The sequence below is a fragment of the Micromys minutus genome (assembly GCF_963924665.1).
Source record: "Micromys minutus genome assembly, chromosome: 7".
NCBI classification, from domain to species: domain Eukaryota; kingdom Metazoa; phylum Chordata; class Mammalia; order Rodentia; family Muridae; genus Micromys; species Micromys minutus.
The window spans coordinates 59,326,257-59,351,946 of record NC_137976.1 but is presented as its reverse complement, the minus strand read 5'-3'; the positions used below and the strand labels follow the sequence as shown (position 1 = coordinate 59,351,946).

The 25,690-nt window shown below is 38.6% G+C and overlaps 1 protein-coding gene across 7 annotated transcripts in view; it reads left to right on the top strand.

Annotated features, from left to right (window-relative positions):
• Nucleotides 1-25,690, top strand: part of ZNF148 (zinc finger protein 148) — a 102,107-nt gene that overhangs the window by 51,917 nt on the left and 24,500 nt on the right. For 5 of the 7 annotated variants that reach the window (XM_080919129.1, XM_080919128.1, XM_080919132.1 and 2 more), the window contains 2 exons: nt 356-704; nt 18,802-18,927. In XM_080919129.1, the coding sequence (XP_080775255.1) occupies nt 356-704; nt 18,802-18,927 (475 nt within the window). Of the gene's footprint in view, nt 1-355; nt 705-2,107; nt 2,176-18,801; nt 18,928-25,690 lie in introns of those variants that run through there. The other 2 variants (XM_080919133.1, XM_080919134.1) reach the window with 2 other exon arrangements.

Genomic DNA, 25,690 nt, shown 5'->3' with positions numbered 1-25,690 from the left:
CCTGGTAGTGTTCTGCTCTGTTTTACTGAGTTCATCCTTTTACATTTTGTGACACTATAATACTTCAAACCTGAAAGTTCTTGAACTGAAGCTATACTGTTAATCTGTTTTGTGTAAAAGTTCATTTTCAGTAATGAAGTATATTAGGATTATGCCTTAATTTCAAAATGAAAACTTGTTTTACTTTTCTGGCCTCTGGAGGTCAATCATGGTAATTATATAAATTAGATGAATTATATGAATTAGAAAATTTTTCTATTTGAATGTATATCTTTTATAATTTGAAATAAAAAACTACCAAGTTAGGCATATAAACTAATTTTTTATGCTTTGTTGCCACACTTGGTCTTTCTAGGCAGTTATACTTAAGCATGAACATTGACGACAAACTGGAAGGATTGTTTCTTAAATGTGGCGGCATAGACGAAATGCAGTCTTCCAGGGCAATGGTTGTAATGGGAGGAGTGTCTGGCCAGTCCGCCGTGTCTGGAGAACTGCAGGAGTCGGTACTTCAAGATCGAAGTTTGCCTCACCAGGAGATCCTTGCTGCAGATGAGGTGTTACAGGAGAGTGAGATGAGACAACAGGATATGATATCCCACGATGAACTCATGGTCCATGAGGAGACAGTGAAAAATGACGAAGAGCAGATGGACACCCACGAGCGGCTTCCTCAAGGACTGCAGTATGCACTTAATGTCCCCGTAAGTACTGAGCTAGAAATGGTAGACAGTCCTGAAGTCACCAAAGAAATTACAACATTTAAAGGCTCATCGTTTTTGTTTGTTTGCTTGCTTTTTAATAGAGTGACTAAGCTGTGGGCAGCTATCATATTTGAAAGGCAGAACTAAGTTTTTATGTGTCGTTTTTTGACTCCATTTTCCAACATTATTCTTTGGTCATTGTTATGTGTGTACTGGATTTTAAGTGCTTGCTTTTGAAAGACATTGTGTTTAGCATTTCATTTTGATTTTTGGAGATGGTTCTTCTGCGTAGTTCTTGCTGTCTCAGAACCTCAATCTATTTGTGGCAGGCTGTCAGTATATAGCCCAAGTTGGTCTAGAATTTGCTACGTGGACCAGGCCATCCTTAAACTCCTGCCTCTGCCTCTTTGGTGCTGGAATTACACGCAGCTCCAAGAAACTCATTTTTAGGCATTTATGTCTTCTCTTCCTCCACCTTTGTTTCGTTTGTTTTGACAGAGTTTTGTTGTACAGCCCGTGCTGCCCTGTGTCCTTACTATGTAGCCCAGGCTAGCTTCAAACTCCTTGCCAATCCTCTTGCTTCAGCTTTTCACCGCCCCTGGTACTGGTGTTTACAAGCTTGCTGACAGCACTCCTAGTTGTCTTCCTTATTTTTGCTCTGATGAGTAAAACCAGAACCATATTTTGAGTCTTAGCTCTTCCACCACTGGTACTAGACCCTGGGGCTTTTTTTCTCCCTTTATAAAGCAGCACTTTTTTTTTTTTTTTTTCTTGTGCTTGAGGACCATTGCATATCTGCCTGTGCAGTGACTTCAGCCATAACTCAGTGTTGTTCTCAGTATATTGTCCTGCTGCTTCCAGGGACTCTAGTTGAGCCCAAGATAGAGGCTGTGGTGACTTACCCAGTGTCCATCTCTCTGGATAGATTGTGGACTCTCAAAGACAGCAATGTTGTCCATGTAACACATGGTGTCTTGTACATAGTGTGACTGACTGGATAACCATTTACAGTTATGCATATGTGTACCAATTTGTGCCTAGCCCATTGTAGAAGCCTGTTTACAACAGATTACATGAATTGCTGTTTGAGTGTTGAGCCATCTTTCCATGCCTTTAGTGAATCCCAGTATAATTGTTTTATACATTGTAGATTTGATTTGATAACACTTTATTTTTACAACTTATGAGAGAGACTGGTATGTTATTTTCTTTCCCTACAACAATGTCATTGTTTAGTTTTGGTGTTTCATATTTCTTGACTCAGAATTGAGTTAGTTCCTGTTCTTGTCTTCTGGAAAAGATAGGAGAGCGTTGATAAACTTCCCCCTTAAGTGCTTGCTCAAATTTACTAGGACTTGGTGCTCTCTGTTTTGGAAGACTTAGAAAATCTTTGAAAATTTTTCTTACGGATGCAGGCCTATTCAGATCATCTATTTCTTCTATGAGTCTCCGCAGCTTGTTGCAAGAAATGGTCAGTTCCGTCAAAGTTTTCCAATTATTGGACACAAATCTATTTCCAGTTTTCCCTCTCTCCCTCCCTTTCTCCCTCTCTCGTCTTCTCCCTCCTCCTTCCCTCCCTACCTACCTCCCTCCTTCCATCATCCCTCCCTTCCTTCCATTCTCCTTTTTACTATCCTTTAAATGCACATGGAGTTGCTTTTGTGTTTGATGTTAATATAGTCTATTTTTTTCTCAGCCTGACTATAGGCATGCATTTGTGGTTTTATTACTACCTTTACCATTCTCACAGTTGAGTAGTGTTAAGTTGTATCTATAGTGGTGTATCCTTGTCCTATAAAACTGATACTTTGTGTGCTGAATACTTGCTCTGTTGCCTCCTTCCAGAAGTGACTTTCTGATTTTATTGATATCTTAAGGAAACTTTGTTGTTTTTTTCCTGTTGATTCCTATTTTTTTAAGATTGATTTTAGTTTTGATTATGTGAATGAATATGTGTGTGTGTTTTCATGGGCGGTATTATGTACATGTGAGTGTAGATCAGTGTAGAGACCGGAGGAGGGCCTCTCATCTGCTAGAGCTACAGGAGCAGGTGATGGCAAGTCATCTGATGTGGGTGCAGAGAATTGAACTCAGATCCTCTAGAAGAACAGCAAGTGCTCTGAACCACTGAGCCATCTTTCCTGTCCCTGACTTACTGTTTCAGTTCACTAATTTGTTGTAATTTTTATATGTGTGTGTGTATGTGTGTTGCTCTCTTCTAGCCCCAGCTGGCCTTGAACTCTAGCCAAAGAGGATGAGTCATGCTCGAATGGAGGTCAGGGGACAGCTTGCAGGAATTCATGTGCTCTTTACTCTGTGGGCCTGGGATCAGGTCACCACACTCAGGTCATCTGCCCGACATGGCAGCGGGCAGCAGAGGGGTCTCGCTGGCTCTGTTCTTCCTTGTGTTTACTTTGAGTTTCATTAGGTTGCTGATTTCAGGCCTTCTTTCCTGACAACAATACTGAGTTTTCCTCTAAGTGTGCTTCAGATGTCTTACTGAGTGTTTAATTACATTCTTTCTCCTCACATCTTTGATTTCTTTGAACTGTATATTATTTGGAAGTGTATAGTTTAATTTCCGAATATTTGCTGGAAGGACATTTTCTAGCTTGTTTTTGCTTTACTTGATTTCTAGTTTTAACTATTGTCAAAGTAAATACTATTTGATTATTGTGATAAGTCTTATGGCCAGATTGTGGTCTGTCTTGAGATGCTTGAGAAGTATATACATTCTACTGTTGGTTTTATCCAGTAGTCTGGAGGCCGTAGTAACTATTTATTATAAAAGTATCTGTGATGATCTTGCTCCCTTGGTGAAACGACTTCACTGGTTCCTCATTGCCAGACAGCTAAGATGACTTAGTGCTGTGGATGGATGGCTGTTGTGTCAGGTCACTTAGCTAACTTCTTTCACAGCTGGTCACTAAGCCCTCTCATACTTCATTTTAACCATATCCGACCACCTCAGTTCACTAGATCCATGACTTCGTTCTTTTGCACATGGTGTGCTTATGCCTTAAATATTCTTGTTGACATCTCAGCTTGTGAAAGCTTTCTTGTTGATTTTTATTGTGGCCAACTTATTTGGGTTGCTTTGCCTGTAAAACTGTTGTTACTATCCTTTAAGGTTATTTTGTCTTGCCTTTAAATTTTATGTTTTTAATACTTGGTCTATAGGAGGCAACCCAGATGTTTGTGTGAAGATGCATTTTGTTTTTAATTGAAGAAGAATTAAATGGAAAAGCTTGTATCTTCAGTTCAATGTAGACAGCTGCATACATTTAAGTAATATACAACTCATCAGGATATAGAACATTTTCATTATTCTAGAAAGTTCCTTTGTAATTTTTCCCAGTCATTTGCATCCATAACTGTTAGGATTTTTTCATCATAGTTTGTTGTTTTCTCTCCTGAACACTTTATGTCATGAAATTAATTGTAGCTCTCATGTCTGTATGCTTTTGTGAAGCATGTTATTTGTTTATTTGTATTGATTGGTATTAATACTTCATTTTTTTTATTGATTAATGTATTGTTTTAATATCTAAACATTCATTATTTTTTTTCTTTGTGTGCACTTTGCTATTTTTATTATTAGAAATAAAGCTACTAGTAAATGTATTTAGTGCACTTCTTTTCTGCATTTTTGTGTGCCTTCTCTTGACTTTTGTTCTGTTTGACTGACTTAGTATCCATCCTTCAGTCAGAAACACTTTTTGAGTTTATCCTCCATGGTAAAGTTTGAGATTGATAGAGTAATACCTCACTTTTGTTCTTTGCAAGACTCTTAATTCATGTACTTAGAGTTCATGTACAGTCAGCCTTAGTTTAGAGCCGCTGGACTTTTATTTAGATCACTTAGATTCTAGGGAGTGATTTGCAGCATTTAAACAGTGGTGGCTTTAATTCATCAGATGACATACCTCTAGTTTTTACCCCAGCATTGTCTGTAGTTTTTAGTTTGCTTGAGAGCTGTAGCAAATAGTATCATTTTTAATTGATTACTAGGATAAAAGACCTTCAGTTGTTTTTCCTGTTTACTATGCACAGTGAGACACTCACTGTTCAGTTACCTGTTGGTTCTCAGAGTTACATTGCACATTCCATATGCTGGTTGCCACAACTTCCCTTCTTTGTGAAGAACTTTCTTACCCTGCCTGGATATGACATCTTGAGAGACATCTTTTAAGAATTTTATTTGCTTGCTAGCTAGCAAATCAAGAACTATGCAGGACAAGCCAGCTGGTCAAACACTATCCTTGATCTACAGATCCTGAGCCCTACTTTGGCATCTTGTATTAGATGGGCTTCCCATGTAGTACTCAGCTTACAGCTTGGGGACTGCAAGGCTCTTGATAAAGAAGAGCAGAAGGGAAGAGACAAGAGCTAACCCTTTATAGTCAATCCTCACCACCTTCCAAACCTTCTGTCTACCCCAGATCTGGTTTCTACTCTGTAATTCTGTTACTTTGAAGATGTTTTTTAATTGATGAAATCACAATATGTGACTTTGAGATTGACTTTTTCACTTGAGCCATACACAAATGAATCAGAGCTATTTATAATCCGTCTCAGGTGAACATATCTTGTTGAAAGGCCATTGAGGTTGTTTCCAACTTTTACCTAGTACAAATGAAGCTGCTGTGGACATGTACTAACAGGTTCATAGCCTATCACTTGTAAATGATCACTCCTAACATTTTGCTCTGTCTATTTGTGTGTTCTTCATTGGCGTATCACAGGATTGTGAAGGGTTTCCTTCCTTATCAGCACATTAGAACTTTTTCAGCTCCTTATCTTTTAACATGTCAACTTGACACTACATTTATATTGGCACTCAATTGAGTTGTCCTCAAAGATAAGTGAATTTGAAAAATTGGTCATGCTGTTTAACAGATGGTCAGAATTTGGGATTTATGTAACATTGTTTTATAATGAGACATAAATAGACATGAGGAATTATTTTTCTTCTTAGTCATATATTGCTGGTGGTGGCAAGGGCTAGGGCTTGGGATATAAGTGTACATTGGTTTTCATTGAAAAAGGCATTTTCCCTAGAACAGTATGATTTTGTTTCTCAATGTGAATAGACATGAGATTAACAGAATGTGTTTTAAAAATGATATCGAACATGGGAATGTTTTTCTTCCTCTGTTTATTCACTTGGAAACCACAAAGAACTCCTTTTTATATTACTACCCCTTGTTAGTATAGAATTAGCAGTTGAGTTTTCTCAAATTTGACTTTGGGTTCTGTAACCTTGGTAAATTAAGTTACAGTTAAAAGTTATTTGTGGCATCTTAGTTCTCAGGATTTATTTTGATTTTTCTGCTCTAAATCAGTATAGGTCAACTTTTTAGTCTATAGTTTACTCATGGGACATTTGTTCTCTAATATATTATATTTAAATTAAAACTTGAGGTTTTTAGTCCACTGGGCATTCTGTCGATGCTTACGGACTGCAGGGTGTCGGTGTTGAGCAGTGTCCATGCCGATGTTTCATCACCAGCTCTGTCTCACTAGACAGTGCTGTGGTAGGAGCTTTGCAGCCATCTCAGAAAAAAGGTTTCACCTACCTTCTCGTTCTTACCAAGTTCATCAAAGAAGATCTGAGAACTCTACACTTCTATGCTCTTTTCTTGCGTATCTTCAGAGTCATTGAGGGATTCAGTAGTAATTTGTTGTTTGTGGGCTGTTGATTCTTGATTTGGTTCGGGCTGTGTTTCAGAAGGTTAGAACAGTTTGTCAGGTACAGGATTCTCATGATAGTTTACTCACAAGGCACTTGATAGAGGGCAGTTTCTGAGCAGAGATTTCATGAGCTGATCACTGAACCTTCATAAACTAGGCTTTAATGAGAATTGTTATTGCTTACAATTCGTGACTTTAGTTCTTTATTAATTTACTTATGTATTGGGACAGATTTATACTATGTAGTCCTGGCTGGTCAAGAACTCACTATATATATTCCTAGACTCAAAGACAGTCCCAGCATAGTTCAGGCTGTGTAAGTGGATGAATTAGAGTAGCACTTTTGCAGGTTGAGATACTTTACCTAGTATGCTTGTGTTTAAAAGTATTTTATCATTTTTTTTTTAAATTGAGATATTGGACCTAGGTTAAAATAGAATAGTCATTTTTGTTTCATATGCCATTACCTGAAACCTGGAAATTATTTTATTCAGTATTTTTGCTGTGAATTATGAGTCAAGAAGTCAAGACTGCCTGTTCATATAGGGTATCATGTCAGCACTCATGAAGATTTGAGAATTTGGACTATTTTGTAGTTTTGTGTTAGGAATGCTTGGTTTTGTAGTTGATTGTTTTAGGAAGCAAGCCTAACACCGTGTGCTTTTAACTATTTTCTTCTGGTCTTAAACTAATCTGACCCAACTCACCATCCTTTTACCCCCCCCCCCCATAGGTGAATAAAGATTATTAATAGGAAGCTTTTCTTTAGATGGTTTTATAAGAATTTACAGCTCACCTGGGTTACAGGTACTTATTCTAATATGACGGCATAGTTACTGCTAAAGCTAAAATACTGTGATGAGAACAATTGCACACATAAGAGGTAAGTGTTCTTTAGACTTGTGTAGAGCTCAGTTATAGAGTACTTATGTAGGATGGTCTCCAGAAACACACATATACTAGTGTGTCTGGATGGATGGGTGGAGATTCCTTATTTCTGTCTTTTGCCTATTCTGATCCCAAAGAGATTAGTAATATTGATATTCTAGAAAATTTTAAGTTGTAAACAACATTGGTATATTTATTTCTACATAGTATGCTTTAAAGACATATCATCTAAATGATAATTTCATTGTCACTTTTGAAATTGTGTTTATTTAATGATACTTTGTATTGATTTTCATGCCACCACATATGAAACTGCTTTGTTTTTTTAGTGATTAAATGGCATGCTGTTATTTACTTGATATTTATGTTTTTGCTAGGTCTGTTTGAGTGACATAATGATAAAAAGGAATGCTTGTGCATGTATCTATAGCATGTATGTAGGCTCTTTCTGTACATGTATGTCTATTTATTAGAACATTCATAAAGAAAATTGGATAAATTGTCAAGTTCATAAATGTAGTCAACGGTTACTCCCACATGCATAGAGTGTCATTAGTGACCCTTAGACATGGTCTCCCTATCCAGTTCCTGTTACCTTGATGCTTTTATCATGGCCTGATTTTGATACTAATAGAACCAATTATACTGTGTGCTCTGTTTTTGTTTGTTGCTTATGAAGTCATCTATCTCTTGCGTTTAGTAGGTTATTCTCAGTCCTGGCTACAGTTTCCAGTCCCAAGTATGAGGCTTGTAGCCCTGTGGTACCTACCATTCCTCGGACATCTTTCCTTTTAACAATGACAAAGTTGAACTAGATACGACTTGGTGTTGTTTTAGGATAATAAAGTACTACACATTTACTGAGAGAATACTGGAGGTTCTAAACCATAAAGAAAAAAATGGCTGTAACTTCCCTACCCTAGAATAACCATTATTAATTAACCACTATTACGTTGGTAGCATTTTAGTATTATTTTGTTGTTGTTGCTTTCTTGTGTAGGTATTTATGTTTGGACAAAGTTTGACCCAAACATGTTCATATATTTGCATGAAGTTTTAAGACATCTTTTTATATTTATTTCGATTTGCCATTTAACCTTTATAATGAATGTTTCTCTACCATTTATGTTAATCAAATGTGATATTACTAATAACTATTTTAATTACTAATAACTAGTTTATTATTGAATAATAGATTTTGTACTTTTTATTATCATTAATAATACTGTAATGTTGCATGGATATATATTTTTTTTTTGGTATGGTTTCTTTAGGCTTTGGAAATAATATTGGTTAAATTATAATTTACAAAAAAAATTCCAATGAAATCAAGTTTTGTAGTGGCATTTGAAAATTCCAACCTAATATCTTTATAAATGGTGTAGCAGAAGAATTTTAAAATATGTCTCTGGGTTTACTTATGATCCCTAAAAAGTGACAAGTGTCCTTGTAGGCTAGAGAAGAAAAGTAAATCAATACATGGAAAAGTCAAGTCTATATGGGGAGTGCCATTGCACAACCTTGTGCTATCTGTCCTCTCCTTTTGTCCGTGTGTGGATTCTCCAGCCAAACTCAAGCCCTCATGATTGTGCGGCAAGTATTCCACCTGCCCAACTGCCTTGCCAGCCTTGGGCGTGGTTATTCTATTGAGAGGCAGGAAATTGGAGGATAATCTTTTGCTTTTATTCTAATGTACATATGTCTATTTTACCTGCATGCATGTCTGTGTACCATGTGTGCCTTGTATCTACAAAAGTCCGAGAGGGTTTTGGACACCCTGTCCTCCCCCTGGAACTGGACTTACAGATAGTCGGGAACTGCCATGTGGGTGCTAGGTATTGAATCCTGGTTCTCTGGAAGAGTGTGGGCCCTAACCTGAGCCATTTCTCTAGCCCTGGAAGGAGGATTTTGAATAAAAGATTCATGAGCTCTTAGCTGTATCAAACTTTAGAAAGCACATTGTATAAGTGGGGCTTTTGTAGTAGTTAGTAACCCTCTGCATATCTGAGAAGCCACACTCCCACATGTGTGGTAGTGATTAATGACAGATACATTTATTTGGTGCTTAGGCTTTTCCGAATATTCTTTTTGTAATATTACTCGATTTCTTTCTTTATTTTTTTTTTTAATAGAAATGGGTACTGTTATTGCTCTAATGGACAGCTGAGGAAGTACTAAACTAATGAATAGCATCAGGACTTGTAGATTGCTATCACCTATTGCTTTTTCCCCCTGTGAGTAGTGTGTGGAGAGCCTATCAATTTAGTCAGGATTGTTTACACAGCACAGGTAAAGGATGGCTAATTGGTGGTTGTGTCACTGAAGAAAAGGACACTTCCCTTCCCCAACAACTAGTGATAAATCCTCCTTTGTGAGTGAACACCAAGAGGCCCAGATATGTGCAGGCCTGTGCAGGCAGGAACCGCTAGTGTGATTTTCTGAGCACACCAGAGATCTCGGTAATCCTAGTTTAGAGATTGTGCAGCACTGGGGTGAAAGGCCTCACTGAATTTACTGGTGGCATGAGCATAGGAAATAGTGCACAGAACATAGGTGTTTGGGTCCTTTCTGTTCCTGGATATAGAGGATTTGGATTTAAGTTCTTACATTTTCTTTTAATCAGTACAGATTTAAGCATTAAGTTAAATCTTTTTTGGGGGCCTTAGTTTTGTTTTCCAATGAGGTTAAAATTTAACCTTACTGTATAAATGCAATTCTATTACAGACTAGAGACAGACTATTGTACCCCTACTCACCACTCCAACTCACACTATCCTTAGTGCCCCGATGTACCTGGTTCGGGGAGCCCAGCGCTCTGCATTTCTGACAGTGCCACAGATATGATCTTGTACTGCACTCAGATCATCCTACAGGGGACATGTGGCCTTTAACTTCATTTAAGATGGTGTTTGCCAGGTTCCCCCATTGTTAAAGGGAATGAATGTTCTTTGTTGTTGTTTTCATTTCAGTATGGATATTTATTCCATAGGGTTAAATCCACTACAGCCATTGCTTATTTGCTTGCTCATATTGTTCCAGTTTGGGCCTTTAGGAATTCTTTCATTTGGCTCCTTTTGACATATTTCTAATCCCTTCTTTAAGCACTTGAACTTCTGGCACTGTTTTTCTTGTCCTAGATGTGGAATCAGCTAAGTAGTCATTGGTCTATTGTATATTGATTAATAGAAACTAATTTCTGGATGCTAGATGTAGTGAGTGTCATTCCCTCTTGAGGTCTCAGCTGGTGGAACCAGGAAGTACTGGTATGTCTGCTCACCCTCATGTATGCACAGCCTCTGTACATGTGCCTCTATCTTGATGGGACAAGCATTTCTACAAAGATTAGATGAAGGAGGAGAAAGAGAAGATTGAAGTGTGTGTAAGTCAGTTGTCATTCTGTTGGAACTCTTCACACTCTTAAAAAAATTGAGGACTTGCAAGAGCTTTTGCAGTTAATTGTATTAGTTTTAACTCTATCAGAAAAAATTAAAGTGCAATAATTTAAAGTTTCATCTTAATGTATGACAAAAGTATTGTAAGTAGTAAGATGCCTTTGTACCAAGTGTGTGTCTAGTACCTGTGGAGGTCAGAAGCGTTGGAACAGGAGTTACAGTCAGTTTGAGCCACTGTGTGGATGTTGGGAATCAAACTAAACAGGTCTTTTGCAAGAGCAGAATGTGCTTCAGCCACCAAACCATTTTTCAGTTCCAACCTTTTGTTGTTATTTTGGTTTTGGTTTAGTTTTTTGAGACAGGTTTTTCAGTATAGCCTTGGTTGGCCTAGAACTTGCTCGGTAGACCAGGCTGGCTTTGAACTCAAAGAAATCTACCTGCCTCTGACTCCCAAGTGCTGGGATTGATGGCTTACCATGCCTAGCCTTATTTTGTTTTAAAGATCTATTTGTTATTTTTATTTATAGGTGTATGTGTACACCTGTGAAATTCTGTGTATCATGTGCATATAGGTGCCCTTGGAGGCCAGAGAACATTTGATCCTCTGGAACTGGAGGTGGTTGTGAGTCACCTGATACACAGTGCTGGGACCACCCGCCAGCCCTTCAAGACAGGGTTTCTCTGTGTAGTTTTGGCTGTCCTAGAACTAACTCACCTGTAGACTGAGTGGTTATCCTTGAATTCAGAGTTCGATGCTACTACCCTTCAGGAAGTAAGCACTCTTTCATAAAATGAAACTGAGTTGTGCATTTTTGTAGCTCTCTTCATTGTCTAGATCAATATAAAATGCTTGGATTCTCATACTTAACTGATGCGTTCAGTCTCTGATACTGTCACTTGTTAAGGTGTTGTGACAGCTGTTTGATCAAGAAACGTGACATGGAGGGTGTCAGGGCCCTTCAGGAGACTCCCACACTGAAGCATCATTGATGTAACACTTACCAGAAGTTTATTATTGAACCACTTCGAAGCAGTTATTACAAGGCAAAGGAGAGAACTTAAGTTGTGTGACGGAATTAGAAGAGTAGAATTCCAGCGAGCAGTAATCGACATTTCTTTGTTAGGATAACTTGACTTACTCACTGTTCATTTTGTGTATGGTTAACTATAAAATGCTGATATTGCAACATCATTAAATTTCTAATAATAAGTACACTTGGGAAGTAGGCCAGGATACAAACTGGGGATTCCTCAGCTCCTCACAGTCATCATGACTGCTCACTTCAGCTGACAAAGTGTGCATGTGATCATGGGTCAGGAAGAGGAGAGGGTGAGCTTCATAAACAAATACCTGCCCATCGGCTTCCCTCCCACACCATTCTGTTGCTTTGGGAGCTTAGATTTTGAAATCTTCCTGTTGGCTGGTTATATCTAGTTCTGTCAAAGGTGTCCAGAGTTAATCACGGCAGTTTTCCGGTCCTTCTGTGCTCCTCCCCCCTCCCTCTTTGTATCCCCTGCCTTAGTTTTCTCCTTTCCTATATTCCATAAATATCCCAAATACTGCTGGCATTCTTTCTTTAGCTTAGTCTATTTGCATTATAGGTAATTGTGTTGCATTTTTATTTTTACACTTAATGCTTATTATACTTGTGACCATCAGGTTTTTTCTCAGTGTTTTGGGACAGGATCCTGCTACATAGTGTGTATGTACACAGCTATCCTACGTGTACTATGTTGACTCCCAGCATAACCACTTCTTAAAATTTGGAGTCAGTTATTTGTCTGCATATTCCAACTATGGAGTCTTAAACTCTTTGGCTTTAAGAAGGATATTAATTAGAAACATTTAGACACTGTATTGTGTTTTTATGAGGAGGAAGGGACCTGTGATAGAGCAGGGGATGGTATTGTAGGGAGGTGGTGAGGCAGCAGAGCCTTGGTGATGGATGCGGAGGACTCATAAGCAGACTTAAAGGGAGACAATGAATGAAAATTCAAAAATCCAAATTGAAAGTTGTCGAGAATATGGCTCTCCAGAAGTGGAAAGATGAATAAGCCCAGATGTGTTTGCTAGAAGATAAAATTATGGAAGCTGAGAGTAAGAGCTAGTCATTGATGAGTTGGCAGGAGGGCAGTGTTACCTTGTTTCTCACTAGAGAACCAGTTTATATTAATGTATTTGTAGACGCTCATAATGTGATGATGTCCTAAGTTAACAGAGTTGGTGATGTAGCTAGATTAGCGTGTGGGGTGTTGGGATGAGAAAGATGGGGCCAAAATGCTGTCAAGGAGTTGGCTGGCTGTCTTCCTTCTGGAGAGAGGGAGAGGAGAAGAAGCGAGAATTTGTAGACCTTATTACAATGTCAGGTGATATGTATGTGTATTACATTAATAACGTTATTAGGTCTGGGAAAAGAAAGCTGGGGAGGGAGGCAAGTTTGGAATGAACATCTAATTAATTCTCTTGTTTCATCCATGAAACCTGTCAGGTTGTCATTTTTTTTTCTGATTCTGCCTTTGCTGTTTTCCTCTGTACCATCCATTCATTTGGTTAGAGAATGACATGTGCTGTCTCTCAAAGTGTGAGTTTTTCCCTTGAGATCCATGCTATTTAATACCTTTAAAGACCCAGGAAAAGGGGACCTCATATTTAAAATGTGTTCTTTACATAGAGCCCAGTAGGTTTTGTTTTATTCTTTTAGCTTTACTGAATTTAGTACCAAACAGGTACTTAGTAGCTGCGAGATGAGTACAGAATATAAGGAATTATAACTAAGAATATTTTCTGTATATATGGAATCTTTAAGGTCATTCTAGACTCGGAGCTTGATTTAGATTTCAGGCTTGAGAATGAAGGGTTTTTAAAAAGTACTAAGGCGCTTTATGTCCAAGTATGCAAGAATAAAAAGAAGCAAACGGGAGAGCAAGGAGTGGGCCTGCACAGTGCTCTTTGTGGGGCTTGGGACCAGGACAAGAGCAGAGGGTTTAGAGTTTTGGTGGTGAAATATTTGAGTTTGGTTAATGGTTTGGGAGTCATACTGCTATTTCTAGATAGAAGCTACATTGAAATGCAGGCTCTTAGGTTACCACGAGGGTGCTGGGTGGGACTAGGTGGTAAGGTTAATGTCACCTGACAAGGAGACACCTGGGATTTTATTTTGCCTTGTGTTCTTTTTTTTTTTTTAATTTAAAACATTTAAGCTGGGTAGTGGTGGTATATGCTTTTAATCACAACACTGGGGAAGCAGAGGCAGGCAGATCTCTTGAGTTTGAGGCCAGCCTGGTCTACAGAGCGAGTTTCAGGACAGCTGAGATTACACAAAGAAACTCTTAAATAAACTAAAACAAAACAAAACAACTACCACAACAAAATGTCGATGTATTTTACATACTGTTTTTTAGATTCTATTATGATTTTCTAAAACCTGGCTACCTAGTCTCTTTAGATGTTTAACCATTTCTTGACACCTGCTTTTATTTATATTATAGTTTAGTTTTTGTGAAGATTAACACCATGAAAGTGATTTTTTTTTCAACAAGAGTTCTTAAACTGAGGAGTTGGCTTAGTTGGTAGAGCGCTTCCGAGTATGTGGAATGCCCATTTCCAGCATCACATGTGCCAGACATGGAGCCGCCTCAGAGGGTAGAGATAGGAGGGTAAAAAAAGTCAAGGTTGTTGGAGCTGGAGATCAGCAGTTAAGAATACTTGCTGCTCTTGCAGAGGACCAGCATTCAGGATGCTTGGAGTTTCCTCTAACTTGAGCTTTGGAAGACCCTGGGTCTTAAAACTTCATTATGCACTCACATATGCAGATACACATATGTTCACACAAATAACATAAAATTTAACTTTAAAAAACATCGATCATTGTAGAGTTCATGATTTCTTGTATATAAGTTTCTTTAAAAATCAAAACCTCTGTCAGACGGTGGTGGTACATGCCTTTAATCTCAGCACTCAGGAGGAAGAGGCAGGCATATCTCTGGATTTGAAGGCAGCCTGGTCTACACAGTGAGTTCGGGATAGCCAAGGCTATACAGAGAAACCTGATGACAAAAAAGTGTGTGTGTGTGTGTGTGTGTGTGTGTGTGCGCGCGCGCGCTTTCTCAAGGAAAAGGGCAGGATGACTTAATGAATGTATTTGCCACATCTATATAGTTTTCTTGTTTGCATAGATTACTATTGTAGTCTTGCTGGGACCAGGGAAGGCTGAGACTCTTTTCACACTCTCTTTGTTTGAATTTTCCATCATCTTTGAAAAAATTTGCCATTTGTATTATTATCTCTGTGTATATGATGTACGTATGTGAGCAGAGATTAGGGAACAACTTAGTGAAATTGGTTTTCTCCCTCACCTTTCTGTGCGTGCATTCCAGGAATTGAACCCCTTTCTCCAGGCTTGTTCAGCCCTGATTTTATCCCACTAAACAATCTCTTTGCCCCATCTCATTCTTTTTGTAAAAACCTTTTATGAAAGGTTGAAGTGAGGAGGGGTTAGCTGAGTGTAGTGTTTGGATGGGCTGTGTACTTGAGACTTTCGTAGTTACAGTATTCCATTATAGTAGCAAATGTTTTGGTATATTCCAAAACTGTAATTTACTGTCTGCCGGGGTTTGTACTCCTTCTATGTTACATGTGTGCCTTATATTTGAAAGATAGTATTAATATGATCACTCTCCATGTTTGTGTAAGCAAACTGTAGAACTTACGTCTTAACTCTGTTAAACTCTATTAACTTTGTTTTGGTATTGTTTTTGAGACATGATCTCTGTTTAGTCCTTGGAACTTACAGAGATCCTTCTGCATCTGATCCACAAAGCTGGGATATAGTTGTGTGCGTGCGTGCGGTGTGTCTGTGTCTCCATCAATTTATAAATAACAACAACAAGGTGTCAGAATTGCCTTTTGGAGCCCCTGTGCAATTGGAGCAATTCCACAGCTGCCTTATCTTTCTTACCTCTATTTGCTGTGTGCCCAGCCTCAATATGTGGTTGTTTCAGGGTACCTCAATGCTGAGGGGTGATTTACCATTCTGTGCCACCTTCTAGCACCAAGATAACCATCTTATGCTAAAGTCTGTAACAATTATTAGTCAGGTAACCATTTGCTTGTTGATGTGTGATTTCTAAGATTTTTGGTTCAGAAATTCACCATTGCTTCCATTTCCTCATTCTGTCTGTCTGCCTGCCTGTCTGCCTGTCTGTCTGAGATCTCTGGCTCACTGAGGTTAAAGCCTTCTACTCCTGAGTTTTTAGCTGCCATCTGTTTTCCTGCTGAATCTGTGAGATGCTCTGAATCTTTGATATCGTATGTTTTGTAGTGTCTTAAAAATGTAGTTGTGCTAACTGTTGTTTCAGGGGCACAAGCAAGCCTCAGCCTCAGTGTCCCTAAGAAATGAGCTCCAGTCTCCTGTCCACAGCATACCAGCTGACAGAAGCAATGGTGATGAGCACAGGAAGGAAAGGCGGACTTGTGTCCTCACACTGAGGAGAGGATTCGAGCAAGGGCTGGTGACTGTGAGCCCATGGTTAGGATTTTGACCTGAGACTTAGGTTTAAATACAGAGCAAGAGTGTAACTTCGTAACTAGTCAGGGTATACCCCTGCCTGGCATTTGACTGTCTTTGCTTGTGCTTTTGTCTGTCCTGAGGTGGCCTGTTAATTTGTTGAAATCTGTGTGAAATCCATTCCCAGGACAGTTTCTTTCCTGGCTGACACTTTGGGCTTTGACCATCCCCTCCCTAGGGAAACGCAATTCCTTGGGGCCCAGTGTTTGACTGGCATGATAGGCAGTTAGAGGCATGTTGTTCTTGTCAGGACTTAAATCATTAACACCTTGTGGTTTTTTAGGTGGTTTATTTTAGAATTTTTAAATTCATTTTAATGAAAAGTTTAAAAGTTTGCAGTGAGGAGGTTGCCTGAGCATCCTCAGTCTAATGATAATTAACTGTATCATTAGTAACCTTAGAACCTTGGTGTTTTAAAGATGAGCAGCTTCGGAACCCAGATTTGAAGACAAGATAACAATGTTGATGATACCATATCTCCTAGACTCTGTTTCTCTAATTATTGTATAGTAAGCTTTATGTTTTGAGTAAAACCTTATACAACTTTATAATTATATATTTGGTAATGATTTGTTGGAAAGACTAGGAAATGTTGAGCATAGAAAAGGGAAAAAGAAAAAAAGGAGCATAAATTGAAAACATTTCTATTATTTGATTTGATAATAATCAGTTTTTTTTTTTTTTTGGTTTTCTTGATCCAAAAATAAAAGACATCAAAATGTCTAGATATAGTTTCTAATACTGCATTGACTTTTGTTGGAACCAAACCCTTGTGCTTCCATCCTTAGAATTAGTCCCATCATGCTTTGTGGCAGTGAGACTGATGTCATTGCCTCACTGCATGCTCTTAGGTCTTATAAACATACTTTCTAAGACATCACTGATCTTTTTTCTCTACCTCAACAGTTTCTCAGTTTCATATACTCTGCTTTTGTTTCTCATCTGCCTACTAATGGTTTTTATGGTACTTTGTTTACTTGATACGCAACACACACACACACACACACACACACACAGAGAGAGAGAGAGAGAGTCACTCTGAAAACATTATGTATCTTCAGCAAAAGATAAGAGTACAATTTTGAGGTGGGTGGTTACAAAAGACTTTCTCCTGTGTGTGTGTAAAGCAGAAAGCAGAGGAGGTTTATTCAGTGTGAATACAACGAAGAGAACTGTGCAGAGGTCCAGTGAGCTAAGCCTTGTTTTTAGAGCACTGCAAAGAGGTTTAGGTTTAAAGGAATTGGGGTGTTTGTGGAGATGGTCGGAGGAGGCAGTTAACAGTTGTGAGTGAGCAGTCCTGTCATGTGGTTGGTGGACTGTTGTTTCAGCTCTAGTTCATCTAAAAAGTCTCTTGCTTACAGGGGGTGTTTGTCAGAATAGGACACTTCTGCTCCAGGGAACTGTCTTGTGAGGATATGCTGTTCTGGGTATTCCAGGTGACTCAAGAAGAAAGGCGAGGACAGTGACTTAACTATGCCATCAACCATTCAGGAGATGAGATAGATTATATAGACACTCCTGGATAGGGAAGACGGCAACCCAAAGTAAAGGAGACAAACATAGAACCAAAGTAGAGAAGCCAGGCTTTTATCCTGAATTTATTACCTTAAAGCCCAGGTAAAGAGTCAGGGCTTTTCTAAGTGCCTGTTACAGTTTTCCCCTGTGTATGAATATTCTCAACCTAAGAAAACTAGAGTATCAGCTAATCTAGCCTTACAGGTTTCTTGGCCAGTGATAAACTAGCACATGAGAAAGGGGCAGGCTCTAATGTCAGAGGGGAACAGAGGGAACAGAGGGGAACAAACAAACAGGATGTTTGTACTTGAAAGTAGAAGTGCCCCTATAGAGCAGAGTCAAAGGCCATGGAGGAAATTCCGTTGGGAGACATACTTGTCACAAGCACCGTGCACGTGAAAACCAGTGAAAGTAAATTAGTGTTAGGTGACTGTAAGATTCATTTCCTCCTAGCTTCCTGGCTTCCTGGCTGTAGTTACTCATGGAAGGGTAAACACAAGTGTCTTCTTTTTTTTTTTTTTTTTTTTTTTTTACTGACTTTAAGACAAGATTTTGGTATATGTTCTGTGCTGGCTTCAACCTCATGATCCCCTCCCCTGCCTTTAGCCTCCCAAGTATTGGAAGTACAGGGATATGTTACCATGCCATTTCAACTCTGACCCCACCCCCCTTGTTCCTGAACAGTTCTCTCGGTATTGTTGGCTGGCTGTCTCATGCTTTGATTTTTTTTTTTTTTTCATCCCTCATCACAATGGGATTTATCCTGGTTGGTTTGATTTGGTTTCCATGTGTAGGGAGAAAGAACAGATGACAAGGACTTAACACCCAGTCAAAGCCTTTTAGCTAATTTCAAACAATTTAAGAAGTACAGAATGAATATGCAGAACCTACTTGGAGTCCATCCTCAGGCTTAATTCTGTTTGTCCTGCGGGCGCTGTCCTAGCACCCCAAAAAATACCCCTCAGATTCTTAGTTGTACTTCTGCAGAATGCACATTGGACTTTATGCATTTCTAAAATCAGCTTTGTTTTTTTTAAACAGATAAGTGTAAAGCAGGAAATTACTTTTACTGATGTATCTGAGCAACTGATGAGAGACAAAAAACAAGTCAGAGAGCCAGTAGACTTGCAGAAAAAGAAGAAGCGGAAACAACGCTCTCCTGCAAAAGTAAGATAATATGTTAAGGGGTGCTTACTAACCTTTTCATTTTCACTGTTGGTTTATCCTGTGGGCAGGAACCTATTTGTATCTTATTCCAGATGTGGGTTAGTAGTTGGTGTGCTACCAGCTTCTGTAGGAGGGAGTAGAGGAGAGAGTTGCAGACCTGTGTGGATGTGGTGGGCTATGGCTTTCAACCCCCCCCCCATTCCTCTTCTGTTTTTTTCCTTCCTTCCCTCCCTCATCTGTATTCCCCTCTTCTTTTTTCCTAAAAATGAACTTTTGTCTTTCCATGTCTCCCTTGAGTTTATAAACTAACAAGATATGTAGGATCCTTGTTTATTGTTAATATTTTAATACAAGTGTTAATGTCTCATGAAAGTTTACAGTGTTCATCAGAGACATCTTTAATAGACTGTGTGTTCCCCAAGGGCAGAGACCTCATCTTATCACAGCTGTATCAAGAACCTGAAGGGGAGGCTAAATGAACACTTGATTGATGCTGTTAGGGTTGTTGTCCTCTTGTGTTTTTCCTGCAATGGCATCTCCGTGGTATTGTGCAGTGTATAGCATTGGTAGTTCATCTTCATAGTCATTTCCATGTTTTACCGTATGTAGTAAAGAAGCTATCCCTTCCCTCATCCTTTATTAGCAAGTTCTCAGCCAAAACTAGCCTTGAACTTAAGATATAGCCAAGGATGGCTTTGTGCTTTTGATTCTGCTGCCTAGTGCCTACCTCTTAAATTGCTAGGATTAAACGGGATTGTACCACCATGCATAGTTTTATACAGTACTGTATACTGAATAAAGGGTTTTACACATGCTAGGCAGTTGCTTTGCAGTCTGAGCTCTTCTTCAGTTCCCCCTTTAAATAGGTTATATATGACAACCCACTCCACCTTGTGACAGGGTCTTGCGATGATCTAGTTAGGCTGGTTTTGAACTTGAAACCTTCCTACCTCTGTCTCCTGATTGCTAGGATTATAGGCATGAACTATCCTGCTGATTAAGTGCCAGGGCCTGTTTGATGGCTACTTACTGTAGTTTTTATTTAAAGTCATGATTGTTACCTATCTTGCATACTTGCTGGAATAGCACCAAGAGCAGACAGCTAATGTTTCAGCAGACTAGAACATCCTCCTGTTCTCCTATTTTTCATTGTTAACAATACCCCTTGCTACTGTCTTAGGGGTACAGAACATGTGCCTATGGTATTTTATTATATACAATAATTGGGTTTTATTTTTGATTCTCTGCCACATTTCCTGTCTATAAAATTTAGTAGATTTGTATGAATGTAATTTCCTGATTTTTCAACTTGTAAAGTGTATATAACTCACTTTCATACTTAGAGTTAACAATAGTAGTTTTGCTTTCATAGTGCTAGAGATCATACACACACACCCCCTAGACAAGCATTATATCATTGAGCCATATCCCCAACTCTGTAAAGTTTTTAAGAATTTTTATTAACTGTATAATAAATTACTTTGGAAGAATCATGTTATAATTAATGATGGTTTTGCTGAACATTGCTGTGTTGTATTCTTTTTATCTCCTTTTTAAGCCAATGCTATATATTTATCAATGCTGTCTGTTTATGAAATCAAGGGGCATACTCTTGGTTTCCAGAATCATTGTGCCCTTCCTGTCCTGACTGAGTGGATGTGACTGGGGCTGCTGGACTCTTGAGAGCCTGGAGGGTCAGGCTTGACTACGAGAATCACACTGGAGTTGGAATTTGCATTTTGGGTCATACTAAATTCATCTTTCTCATTTGTCTGACATCTTATTTTTTACATTTTATGAAAATCCCCCTCCCACCCCAACACACACTTTTTTTGTTATTGTTGTTGTTGTTTTGTCTTACTGTTTTTCTCAATGACTAATATAATGTTTTTATTGTTATTGCCCTTTAGATTTGGGGTTTATGAAAAATTAACTTCTAAAATTGTAGCGATGGTTAATTGTGCTACTTTGTACTCCCTGCTTACATGTGAGAAATCTGTTTTAAGATTTTAGGATTCATTTACTTAATTATTTTTATTGTATGTGTATTTTGTATATGCTACATGCATGCCTAGTGTCTGTCTCCACCAGAAGAGACTTTAGATCCCTTAGAACAGGAGTGACAGGTGGCTGTGAGCTGCTTTGTGAGCATTCACAACTGAACTTGGGTGCTCTGGAAGAGCAGCAAATGCTCCTAACCTGAGCCATCTCTTCAGACCCTCTATTCATAATGTGTGCTCAATTATTATTTTTCTAGATATTTTATTGCCCTATTTTGCTAGTGCTATTCTGTAGGTTAATTCTGTTTTTTTAAAGGATTTATTTGTTTCCTTTAAAAAAAAAAAGATTTATTAGGTATATATATATATGTGAATCAAGTGCAAACCTGGTGTCTGAGGAAAAATTACCTGAAACTGAATGTGGTGCTGGGAACCAGACACAGGTTCTTTGCAAGAACAAGCACTCTTTAACTACTGAGCCATCTTTTCAGCACCTGTTTTTATTATTTTTTAATCATGTGTGTGTTTGCATATGAATGCTGGTGCCCTTGAGGAACAGAAAAGGGTATTGGATTCCCTGCAGCTGGAGTTATAGTTGCTAAGTTGCTAGTAAGCTGCTCCACATGGGTACTGGCAATCAGACCTCAGCCCTGCAAGAATGCTGCATGCTTTTAACCACTTAACTCATCAGCCCCAGCTTTCTGAGATTCTCACTGAAGTCTAGATGATTACTGTCCAGTAGAGGATTATTGAAATCTTATCTAAGTCAGTTCTTTGAAAATTTCTCCAAGCATCGCTAAGGTATTTTGTCTCAATCATTGTAGTGGCCAGATGAGAAACAACCTCTTCTAAGTACAATATATGTAAAAAAGCATTTTAGGGCAATCCTTTCAGCAAATTCTTAGAAGAATGAAGTACAGAGCAGACACAAATGAAAATGACAAAATAGTTACTTTAAAATTTGTTAAAAATTTTCCCAGTAGGTGTGGTGATGTATTCCTCTAATCCCAGTACTTGGGAGGCAGAGACAGGTGAATCTTTTGTTTGTCAAAGCCAACCTGGTCTACATAGTAAGTTCCAGAACAACCAGAGTTGTGCAGAGAGACCCTGTCATTTTTTAAAAAGAGAATTATTTATTTTATTTACAGGAATATACTGTAGCTGTCTTCAGACACAAGAAGAGGGCATCAGATCCCATTACAGTGGTTGCTGGGAATTGAACTCAGGACATGTGGAACAGCAGTCAATGCTCTTAACTCTGTAGTCCTGAAGAGACCCTGTCTTAGAACAGCAGCAACAACAACAAAAACCCACACAAATGGTTCTTACGTGTTACTTGTAGTGGACAGAGAAAAGTGTGGCTAGTTTTAACCTTCTTCAGATGAGTGGTTTCTTTATGTCAGAAATGTTAAGACTTTGAGGTAAAAGCTGGGTTTTGTTACAGCTCCTCAGATACGTGTTAGTGCCATATTTAGATATTTCACTAAAGTAACTTATTCTGCCATTTTCATTGAAGATAAACAAGTTTATCTTGGATTTGTAGTTTATAAATCAATATGTTGATTTTTTTTTTCAATTTTAAGTTTCTCAAAGTTCAAGGTGTAATTTATGTTAAGACCGTGTAAGATTTTGGGAAAAGTTGTCAAGAGAGTGGAATGTTTAGGGATAATATGTAATAGATGTGTGTGAGAACTAGAATTCATTATCTTTGGAGGGCTACTCTCTGCCCAGACCTTTTCCAAACCTTAGTCTTTGCCCACCATGAGCATCTTCAGTGTATGCTGTTACTGTGTCAGATGCGACTCATGCCGTATCGACCATGTCACCGCCACGGTGAGGAGCGCTGCATTGTTGGCCATGTGGTGAGCGCCACACTGCTCTGCCAGCATCAGCTGCTACAGACACTGAGCAGTTCCCAACCTTTGTCATCTTAAAGCAGGCAGGGGTGCTTTGTCACTGAGTCAATCTACTGATGAAAACAGAGGAAATTGTAGACACTTGTTTCTTTTAAATGCCAAATTTTCTCTTTGAATAAGAGAACCCCTGAGCTTTATGCATGGTAGAAAAGCTCTATACTGTTGAACTCTATGCCCCCAGCCCAAAGATTATTATTTCATTTTAATCAAAATAATATATTTAACTATAAATCACTTTTTGGTGTCTTTGTGCTGGTGTTATAGACCCTTTAAAGTCATACATCTTGTAAAACAGCCCCATGAAAAGACTTCATTTTTCCTCACGGTGTAGACACGAGCATTAGACTTGGAAGAGTTCTTTCAACTGCTTGTGATTGCTTCACTGTCTCATTCCTTAGGGACAGGCTGTCACATTGCTGTGTCTGTGAGCTGCTCAGCATCACTTCGTTTGTCTCTTTATCTCAGAAAGCTAAAGTTGTTGGAAGCCCGTGATGTCTGTCAGTCTAGTACAGTCTCAGTGTATTTGTCACTGGTGATACTCCACCTCCCAGGCTCTGTTAGTTGTAATCAAGTAGTGTAAAATCAAATAGTATAAACAGTTTTTAGGCTTTTCCAACTGTTTAGTACTCCAGTGAGAAAGAGCAGTGTGGTTTAGTTACTTCCATTCTGCAGCATTTCTCCTTTTCACTTAACCAAGAACTTAGGTGCCCGATCTCTTGACTAGAGCTAAAGAAAGGAAGTGGATTGTTCTTAGAGCCCTTTAGGAGATGAATACAGGTAATTGTTCAGAAAGGTGCCAGACCCTTGAAGAATGAACATTTTTTCACACAGATTGTGAACTCCATGGCTATCTCCCAGCAGTTTAGCATGCATCATTGCCCCTAGAAGACAGCTGAGATTAAGACAGAATGATTGCTAAATGAGAAAAAATATGTATTGGTCACACTTTCTTCTCCATGTTCCCTTGGTTTTTGGAAGAACTGCCTTTGAAGATGAATTGATTGGAAGACTAGAGATGACAATAAGAAATCAAACATAATGCTAATGAGAACACAGGAAGAAAGTAGAAAATTAGAAAAATACATACTTGTAATTTTTCACTAATCTGGTTTTCCCAGAGTATGTCTATATTATGGGGAAATTGTTTTCCACAGAACTGAACCTTTAACAAGGTTCTGATGTTGAGAAAAATCATCTTTTAGAAACTATCACCTATGTCTTTAAATTCAGGAAACAATTAAGGTCCTTCCTAAAACTAACAGTCACAGGCTATTGAGATGGCTCAGTGGGTAAAGACACTTGCCACCAATTCTGACTGTCTAGAAGGAGAAAACTGAAACCTGCAAGTTGTTCTTTGACTTCTATGTGTCTGTGAGGGTCACATGCATATGCACATTCAAGTGCGCACATGCACTGCACTCACACAGAAATCTCTTAAACCCTCAAGGCCAGTATGCTGAATATGAGTTCTGTTCTGTTCTTTTGACACAGTGAGTTTCATATTCTGCTACTGTTTGCCATTTAAAAATGAAATTTGCTAATAAGTAACATGTAGCATAGAGAATGAAGAGATTGTGCATGTGAGTAACTGACCTTGCTATGCCTCTGGGGTTATGTTCTTTTGGAGAAGGAAGAAAATCTTTAAAGCCCTTTTCCCACCCTCAGTTATGACAATAACTGAGTGGTGAGGTTTTAAATCAGTGGCTCTTACCCTTCCTAATGCTTTTAGTACTCACGTGTGGTGACCCCAACAATAAAATTATTGTACCACTATTTCATAACTAATTTTGCTACTGTTATAAATTGTAATGCAGATATCTGATATGTAGGATATGTGATATGTGACCCCTGTAAAGGGTCATTCGACCCCCAAAGAGGTCATGACCCACAAGTTGGAAACCACTGTTTTAAATCTTCTCTAAATTCTCGTGGGTTTGAGTGGCTTAAATATTGGTATCAGTTAATGTTGGAAGGTATTATAACATCCGTAGTCTGTTAGATTAAAATATCATGTATGATTTTAGTAGAATGTGAAACCCATTGGATCATAATTTGAGAAAATCCTAAGGGATATAAACAAGAATAAGTCAAATGCTGAAGAAGACAGTTTGGCCAGTATTAATATGCTGCGGCTGTTATGCCTGAGATTTGTCTTAGAATGCTCACCTCTCTGTGGTACCTAGTCCATGGGGGATCTGAAGGCCAAAAGATGGAGAAGTACAGTTTTTTGCAAGCCTTTTTGTTTAAGGAATGAAGTGGTAAGTTGTGGGGGCTATTTGGTATGGATAGCAGGCAGCTAGCTATCTCAGTGATAGGTGCAAAATTCCCACTGTGCCCCAGTCTCCAAGTTTGGACATTGAAGTTAGCAGTGAATGACACAGGCAAGTTCATGTGGGTGCATTTCAAACAGATTGCAAACTAGAAAATCCACTGATGGTTGTGTGTGGCAAGATGGATTTTACTTTGTCCTGTAAATAAAAATATTGTCATAAACTGGCCTAACAGAGGAAAAGAAAATTAAAATTTCTAAGAACTTGGTATTTCTGCTTGAACTTATAAATACGCTGGATCTTACGTTTGCCCATAAGTATAATCTGCCTTATCCACATAATTCTACCTTTTATGAAGACCTGAGTAAAGCCAGCATGACTTCCAGTGCAGTAAACAGTAACTGTCCCTAAAGGGCTTTGTACAGTCAGGGATACATCCGCACCTCAGTTGTGCCTGACAAACCTTCCTTGCAGTTACAGCGCCTCACAAGGCCCTGGCTTTTGGCACTTGTTTTTAATCAACCTATGTGAAAAGAGGAAAGCCTGGTATTATGTCTTACTTAAGATATACAATACT